This window comes from Musa acuminata, chromosome BXJ1-5 (genome assembly GCF_036884655.1).
Source record: "Musa acuminata AAA Group cultivar baxijiao chromosome BXJ1-5, Cavendish_Baxijiao_AAA, whole genome shotgun sequence".
NCBI classification, from domain to species: Eukaryota; Viridiplantae; Streptophyta; class Magnoliopsida; order Zingiberales; family Musaceae; genus Musa; species Musa acuminata.
Window position 1 is genome coordinate 5,723,249 of NC_088331.1, and position 9,126 is coordinate 5,732,374.

A 9,126-nucleotide genomic window follows, 5' to 3' on the forward strand; every position below is an offset into this window, starting at 1 on the left:
TATTTATGCTTGTAAAATTTTGATATTACATATATTTCTTCCTTCTTTGTTAACTTTCCTCCAAATAATACAAGTAAATTGCTACCAATTAGTTCAAGCCAATATATACATCTAATGCATAAAATATCCTTAATTTTCTATCAATCATAAAACTTTTTAAGCTTACTAATATCTAATGCACTAATGTTTCAACTAATAAACAAATGAGAGTGATTTAACTACATGTCATCCCTGTACGTGAGGTCCCACATCAGCTGGCAACAGTTCACAGATTGCCATGGGGGGGCCATACAGGATGGTACATCTGCCTCAGGTATAGATGGTGACGATGCATGCATGTGATGGCCCTGTGTTACCATGCAAGCAATTATCTATGGCATGGGAACAAATGGGGCCAGAATCGAATACCAAACACATGCATGGCAGATCATGGTCGGCATGCATGCCAGGTTATATCTGCATCATCTGCTCTGGAATCTGCTGCTTTCTTGGCTGGTGTGCACCGAGTCGCACGCAATTCCCCATTGATTTATGGGACTGCCTAACAAATAATGCTCTCTTCTTCATCGCATTCTCTGCAGCAGATTCACTGACAAGGGTGGGTGGAAACCTATAACGTCGGAGGAGATCGAAACAATAACTAGTGAACAAACTCCGCCACTTAGTGTTGGCTTCATCCTTTGGCCTATGAATGCATCTAATAAGCAGAAAAGACTTGTGAGTGAGAGATTGTGGAGTCTCGTTCATTTATCCTCGTCAAACTTGTACAGCAGATCACCTTTAGGCTACTGAATTCATCTTGTTATACGAGAAATCATAGGAAGAATTCATGAACGTCTACCTGAAACTTGAGAGATCTCTGCCCAGCTCTCATGTGAGTTGATCCTGTCGGTGCAGCTCTGCAAAGGAACAGCCAGCCGTGAAATATTAGAACATGCAACACCGTCATCGGAAAGAGGAACCAGACCCTGTTAATATGACTGCTGCTGTTTCCATTGAGGAAATGAAGCTGTAAAATGTGACACAATTTCAACAAGCATGCTATATTGGTCGGAGGACTTCAAAGGCATTTGGTCCAGCCTTGCGAAACAAGGTTGAAACTTGAATGTTAAGGTTGCAAGAATGCTGCAGTGTTCTACAAGCTAAAGCACTGATGTAAGCGGTGATAACCCAGTGCAGAAACGAAGTGTAAGATGTGCTAGGTAAGACTTATGGAATTAAACTATAAAAAGATTCCTGGTATTAAAACAGAGGTTCATCAACGTGATTTCACTATAATCAGATTTATCCTAAGTCTCGCCACCATTAAGGGCCGGCAATTACGTCAATTGGATATTAATAATACCTTTTTACAAATGACTCTAACTGAAGATGTTTTTATGTAACAACCTCCTAGTTTATTATCTGAAGTTGTATTGGAGTTTGTAGAAAATGAAGATTCTTGGTATTGATATGTATGGGAGTTTGTAGGCTTCTAAGATGTATGAAAGTTTGTAGAAGATATTTAACATGCACTCAATCTGATTTACTATATGAAGTTGGTTTAATAAGTAGATACATGAAAGCTTCTAAGACACTCGTTTAAATGTCACTAAAAGAATTTTATGATATATTAAAAAATCAATTGAGTATAAAATATTATATTCGTCATTTAAATGATTAGAGCTCATTGGATACAGTGATTGTGATTATGTCGAAAGCTACGATGATGATCGTAAGAGTACAATCGAATTTATATTTTATTTCGATGAAATTACATTCACATGGTCTTAGAAAAAAAAAAAACATATCTTTGCTCTATCAAATTATGAAGCAGAATATATAGCGGTATTTTTGTTGTGTTTGTCATGCAATATGACTAAGCCTATTACTACAAGAACTTCATATGCCAAAAAAAAAAAGTCAACCAAAATTTATGTTGAGAACAATAATTAGCTATTGCCTTAACATGAATTCTTATAAAATGAAATATTGTATCAAGACAAAGAAGTTAAGCTACTTCATGTCAAGGTAAATGAACAAATGGTCGATGTACTTACAAATCATCTCAAATTTAAAAATATTTTAATAACATCTAAAGAAACTTAACGTATTAGATGGAACAAATTTAAGGGGAAAGAATATTGGAAATTAAATTGATTAAGGTATCATAAAAAAAATTCATTGTACCAAGAAAGAGATTCATTGCATCAAGGAGAAAAACAAGGGAGAAACCAAATTGACTATTGATTCTTGAAAGAATTAAAAAAATAATAATTTATTTTAATTATAATTAATATAATATATCTATAAAAACTATATAAAGATTCATCAAATATATAAAGTTTTTAAAATTATAATTTTTTTTAGAAAAACATAAAAGATTTTATCTGGTTCTACTCTTCATTGTGTGTTAAAGCTATATCTCTTTTTTTCGATCAATTTCAACAAGACTCTGCTCTGAATGACAACTCCTTTTCCCTCCTGCCTTAGATTGAGGTGTATGCCGTTAATTGATGTGTGGCACAGTTTAGCTCTCGGACGTGATAGGAAAAAGAGGCTCTAATTGTGACAACTCATAATCTTTGGTTGGCCATATCAATCAATAAAAGCTTGACTTTTTTTGTCATGTACAAATGCTTATTGCAAGGCAGCCGTATCCTATAAAGACGGCAACATTCACGACGAGCAGATCATATCTCGACAGCGAGCCAAATATAGAGGTATTGTAAATTCCTTTCCAACTCCCATCAGTTTTGGAGTTTTGGTAAATCCATACGATCGAGGTATAAATAGATTCGAGTCTCCAAGGTGAGTACCATAGCAAATCGATTGAACGATGATGAGGAGAGGTTTCCCGTGCTCCCTTCTTTGCCTCTTATCCTTCGTAGCCGCTGCCGGTGCTTCTCTGGGAAGTGCAAGACTTGCGTCGAGGCAGGGAGATGCCCTTAACGAGTTCATCTTCGATGTTACCAAGTTGCGAAGGGAAGCAGTCGATGTTGCTTCCTCTAAGGCTAGTATGTTTCTCGATGATCTGACCTCGAGAGTACATGACAACGATGGGTTGAAGGAGAAGGACAAGATCGTGAAGCTGCCCGGCCAGCCTCAAGGAGTAGACTTCGATCAGTATGCAGGTTATGTCACCGTCGACGCCGGAAGCGGACGAGCCCTCTTCTATTACTTCGCTGAGGCAGTCGGCCGTGACAACAGTTCCAAGCCTCTACTTCTCTGGTTCAATGGAGGTTAGCGATCACCAGTTCATCGCTTCTTACATGTTCCTCAAGATCTTAACGAGACTGTGACCCAGGGCCTGGCTGTTCGTCCTTCGGGTACGGGGCGATGGAGGAGCTCGGTCCCTTCCGCGTCATGAGCGACGGGAGAACTCTTTACAGGAACCCGTATGCTTGGAACGCAGGTATGCAGCAGGAATTCACAGCGACTGTGAGCAGCAGCATCATGGTGTACTGATCGAACGTGATGATGCAGTGGCCAACGTGTTGTTCTTGGAGAGCCCTGCCGGCGTCGGCTTCTCGTACTCGAACACCACCTCGGATTACGACAAGAGCGGCGACCAGAAGACAGCCGAGGACGCGTACGTGTTCATTCTGAACTGGATGGAGAGGTTTCCGGAGTACAAAGGGAGAGACTTCTACTTAGCAGGGGAGAGCTACGCGGGCCACTACGTGCCTCAGCTCGCCCTCACCATCCTCCAACACGAGAACCGCTCGGCCAGTGCTGCAGCCATCAATCTCAAAGGGATCGCGGTATCAGAACTCGACTCTCGGATCCAGTTTCTTTTCTTGTCTTGCGATTACGATCTTGCTGTAAGCTGCGTGTTGCTCGATGGAAGATTGGCAATGCGGCGATCGACATGGAGAGCGACAACAGAGGGATGTACGACTTCTTCTGGACGCACGCACTGATCTCAGACGCGACGGTGGATGCAATCCACAAACACTGCAACTTCTCGTCCGAGGACGACACACAGCCGCCGCAGTGCGCGCAGGCTCTGCAGGACGCCGAGAGGGTCTTCGAGGAGCTCGACATCTACAATATATATGCTCCGCGGTGCTCGTCATCCAGCTTGTCCCCCACTCCGAAGAAGCCAGAGGTTCGTCTCTTGCAACACATGTCCTCTCTCGTTCTTCTTCATTTCGATCTCAAGGTTGCTAAAAGCAGATTCCTCACTCAATTCTGAGAGATGCAGATCGACAATTTCGATCCATGTAGCGGTGTTTACATTAAGGCATATCTGAATGATCCTGACGTGCAGAAAGCGCTCCATGCTAATGTTACGAAGCTCGACTACCCTTGGTCTGGCTGCAGGTATGCACCCAAGCAAACTCTCTTTAACGCTGTCATATGAATGATTGATTTAGCAGCACCATTTTATGGCAATATTCTTGTTCTAGTTGTTACATCATCATCAGAGTCGACAACAGAGAGGGGTGATAAATTACAGGGTTAGAGGTAAAAAGCAAAGAGATGCCTATTAGGGTCATGATCATCTTCATTTGATCTCAGTGCTGTGGATCAATGACGTGACTGTCACTTTAGTCGACTGCAAAAACCAGAAATGGATTCACTACAAATACCTATCCATGTGTGGTGATCATAATGCAGCAGAGGTTGCACATCAATGCCAGTTGATTTGTGGAACCTATTGTGGTCAGAAACAAAGACGGTCGACCACTAGGATGTTCCTTGTGGAATTCCTCTGGTCCAGATGGTGGAAGTCCTACCTAACATTAGGTGGAATCCATGTGTGTTTCACACTCATGTTTCGTCGTGTACGAGCTAAAGAGATAGTATTGTATGCATCAGGCACACGATCACTTTCCTGAGCTGCTTAACCCCACAGCGACTGAGAATATTCCAGGAAGGCCATGTGCAGCACAGTTGCTGAAAAGAAAGCTAGCTTTCAAATATTGGAGAAGGTTTACGGTCAGCACAGTTGGCCTACAAACCAACGACAGCGAACAAAAATTTTCCGGACTACCATTTGTCATGACGACCCGGGTCTGATGAGCTAACGGGCCAATAACTCTATTTTAGTCATCAACGACGGATCAAAATACTTAAGTGGGAGTTAACGTAGTACACTCATCAGGCCCTTATAAGCTAATCATACACATTGCCCATTTCCGATGTGAGACTAATGAGATGTTACATTATCCCCAACTCAATTAGCTTGACGTCCTCGTCAAGGTCCAACATATCCCAGATCGAACCCTAGCATAGTGCATGTGAGGATTAACTCAGTGGTAGCTCCACGTCGTGATGAGTTCTCTGACTCCATCCACGGGTAGTCCTTTCCTACTCGAGCCCTTTCACCCTGCCCTAATACTTGGTCGGCTCTGATACTAAATGTCACGACCCGGGTCTAATGAGCTAACTGGCCAATAACTCCATTTTGGTCCTCAACGACGGACCAAAATGCTTAAGCGGAAGTTAACGTAATACACTCATCAGACCCTTATAAGCTAATCATACACATTGTCCACTTCCAATGTGAAACTAATGGGATGTTACACCATTTGTATCAAGTGTGTAATTTCCAGAAAGCAACAGGAGCTAGCTAGGAGATTGGTCAACATTTAATGTTTGGCTAGCTAGGATTTTTATCCTTGTGAGGTGCATGTGTAATAAACATTAACATTAGGGCTTCTACTCTGTTAATCTTATAGCTTAACTTTTCCTTCAATTTTGTAATCAAACATATGCTGGTGCAGCCAAGTCATACCCAATTGGAAGGACAGCCCTTCTACAATCTTGCCAATAATTCGACAAATTCAGGCAAATGGGGTACAGGTTTTGGTGTACAGGTTAGTTTGTTCTAAATAAAATGATAAAAAACAAGAGTCTTATTTGTCATAAAATTCCTACTTAAATCATACTGAACGAGGTAGCATGTCAACCAAATGCAGTGGTGACATTGATGGAAGGGTTCCTGTTACTTCAACCACATACTCTCTCAGCCTACTGAAACTTCCAGTGAAGGCTCCGTGGAGATCCTGGACAGTCAACGATCAGGTAGTCTCCTCATCAAAGACTGCTCCATTTATTCAGATTTCTGATAAGTGTTTTCTTGCAAACTCATGATACTTATAAATCAGTAATACTAATCATATGTTTATCTTATAATGAACAAACAGGTTGGTGGATACGCTGTGGTATATGATGGAAATCTGACATTTGCCACTGTTAGAGGAGCAGGGCATGAGGTTCCAAGTTACCAACCAGCTCGGTCACTTGAAATGATAAAGAGTTTTCTCAATGGAGAGAATCTTCCAGCTTAAGAAGACTGAACTCAAACATCCATTAGATTTAGAAGAATGATGGGAGGGCCCTCACACGACTCTCTATGAAGTCCTGTTCCATCATCATACCCCCAACAATGTTTTACAAGTATCATTGCACGAAATAAAGCAGCTGTTCTGTGTCTTTTCTTCACTTTCGTGGTAATCTACCTATGAAGTTCTCTCTTTCACCCATTCAATTTTGATCGCTAATTTAACTTCGTGAAATTCACATAGCCTAATCTATTTTAGAACCATGTATCATGAATATTAGAGATCATTGTGTGTTTAAAACTTAAAAAATTCTCAAAAATAAAAAAACACATATCTAATGTCTATTTGCATCACATATCCTCTTCCTCCAAAAGACGGTCGAGGATTTGTCGATCAAGTTAGTATGCCTTTATATAAATTAAACGCATGTATATATTCTTTTAGGAAATTCGGATAAATACATACCTAAAGAGATAGCTTATTCTTGCAGTACTGATTTAATGAGAATACATCTTTTATATGTTTCACTATGTCACGTCTATAAAAACTGTTTATCTACTGTAATAATTGACGTAGTATAATGCCCAACATATGATATGGATTCCACCTATTAATTCTCGATTGATAGAAAATAATAAACTTATCACTTCTAAATCCTTAGATTTACTTGAAACTTTTCTCCTCTCATTGCACTTCCAATGACGAGCCTCCAGATGTCCGGGAAACCTACCATGAATGTTTGTGAACTTATCTTCCGTACTATCAATATCTTTTCATAAATCTATAGGGTCCCACAAACAAAATATGCATGATCGTCTCTTCCTTCCAACATTTCATAATTTCTTCCATACCGTTACTAGAAAAGCATATGCGAGCTGCAATTAATAAAAAAAATTCTAGTATTGTTATTGCCTAGAGGTTTGACTGTATTAGACGATGTCAAGTTTTGACTTATAAATTTTGTTTCTTTTGACAAAAAATAAAAGACTATATCAAGGCCACTACGATGCCCAATTTATTAATACAGTTGTCATGCAAAGTCACCATTTAAATTCAAAAAACTAATAACTCATTTTAATGAATAATTCAATATTTCAAAAAAGTGTTTTCTATGTTAGAAATCTATGATGCGAGGATAGGAAAAGTTACTAGAACCAATAACTCTACTATTGAATTCTATCTTGAAGATTTTTTCCTCCTCTTTATGTTGATGCTCATCTTCCTCCAATTTTGAGTAAAATTTCCTTATGTTCGTTCAGGAATCATAATCCCTCAGTGATCATGGTTTATCAACATATTACTCTTTATAATATCATATACCAACTTTTCTGACGTTTTCTCAATCGTGTTTTGGATCCTACATTATATGTCTAAGAATTCTTACCAAGATTAATTTTCCCCTAAAGTTCATCGTTATGTTCATGCCCTGCGTATCACCATCTCCAATTGGTTTCAAAATAATACGGGTATTTGCTTATGCTATACTGATGGAAGTCGTTCACCACCTGGCCAAATATCTTCAGATCATATTCTAATACCGCTAAAAGTCATCCTGCTAAAACAATTAGGAATAATCGCTTAGGACAGAGAGCAATAGTTCTCGAGCCCGAAATCAATGGATCGCTTCACAAGTAGCTGCGTTGGGCTCGAAGAGAGGCCTCGATAGCGATGCCATAGACCTCGTTTTGTGCTCAAGTGATGAAAATCAATGTCGTAGAGCACTGAGGCGATGGTTCTTGGGTTCAAAATCTTTCGTGACCACTTACCCATCAATTGTGTGGGGCTTGAAGAGAGATTTTCAAATTGGGGTTGCAATATCAATTTCGAGTTCGTTTGATAATGTTAAGACTATTTTATCTCTGGCCATGACGTGCACTTAAGTGCTAGGTGACGAAAGCAACATGGGTGCAATCATACCATCGAATCTCATCAAAACTCTTAAGTATGCTTGGGCAAGCGTAGTTCTAGGAAGGGTGACCCCAAGAGAAGTCCTTCTACTTTCAAGCAATGAAAATCAATGTTGTAGGATCATGTTATACCCCTTTTTGCAAGTGAAGTATTAGGAGTAGTGACCCAATGGGAAGTCATCATGTTATACCCCTTTTTGCGTTCAAACAACGAAAACCGATGTTGTATACCACCAAGGTAGTGATTCTTTGGCCCAAAATCTTTAGTGATCGCTTCACAATCAGCCACATGGAGCTCGAAGAGAGCTATCTTGATTGGAGTCATGATAACGATTCTAAGTTCATTCAAAAAAGTTACGATTGTTTCCGTGCGATGGGGTTGAGTCAACACTATGCAACCCACATTTGGGGGCATGCTTAGCTCTAACCGCAATGTGTACTTAGGCGTCGAATAACGAAAGCAACATGGGTGTGACCATACTAGCACTATAGCACTCGATCCAATCAAAACTACGAAGTTAAGCATGCTTGGGCATGTGTAGTACTAGAAGGGGTCACCCATGGAAAGTCCTCATGTTTCTCCCCTTTCTGCAACCGAGCAATGAAAACCGATGCCATAGACCACCGAGGTGATGGTTCTTAAGCTTGATAACTTCGATGACCTCTTCATAATCAACCGCATGGGGCTCAAAGAGAGCTTGTCGGATTAGAGTTACGATAGCAATTTCAAATTCGCTCGAGAGAATTATGACTATTTCAATACGACGAGATCAAGTTGACCCTGTGCAACCCGTGCCTGGGGTCCAACCAACTCTGGTGGTGATGTGCACTTGGGCATTAGACAACAAACACAACACAGGTGTAATCATACCAACACTAAAGCATCATATCACATTAGCTCCAATGTTAAGTGTGCTTAGGATAAGATTAATATTAATATGAGTGAA

At 40.2% G+C, this 9,126-nt stretch overlaps 1 protein-coding gene across 1 annotated transcript; it reads left to right on the top strand.

Annotated features, from left to right (window-relative positions):
- The first annotated feature begins 2,638 nt into the window (after positions 1 to 2,638).
- Positions 2,639 to 6,432, top strand: LOC135673321 (serine carboxypeptidase II-3-like). Its single transcript, XM_065182188.1, has 8 exons — positions 2,639 to 3,221; positions 3,287 to 3,394; positions 3,466 to 3,743; positions 3,830 to 4,090; positions 4,187 to 4,305; positions 5,712 to 5,804; positions 5,907 to 6,012; positions 6,135 to 6,432. Exons 1-8 carry the CDS (start codon positions 2,819 to 2,821, stop codon positions 6,276 to 6,278), a joined length of 1,512 nt encoding a protein of 503 aa, XP_065038260.1. The 5' UTR covers positions 2,639 to 2,818; the 3' UTR covers positions 6,279 to 6,432.
- Positions 6,433 to 9,126: the final 2,694 nt, after the last annotated feature.

Coding starts and splice junctions, on each gene's coding strand:
- LOC135673321 (XM_065182188.1), top strand. CDS start 2,819: ATGATGAGGAGAGGTTTCCCGTGCTCCCTTCTTTGCCTCTTATCCTTC. Junction 3,395..3,465: donor CCCGTATGCTTGGAACGCAG/GTATGCAGCAGG, acceptor GTGATGATGCAG/TGGCCAACGTGTTGTTCTTG. Junction 4,306..5,711: donor TACCCTTGGTCTGGCTGCAG/GTATGCACCCAA, acceptor ATGCTGGTGCAG/CCAAGTCATACCCAATTGGA.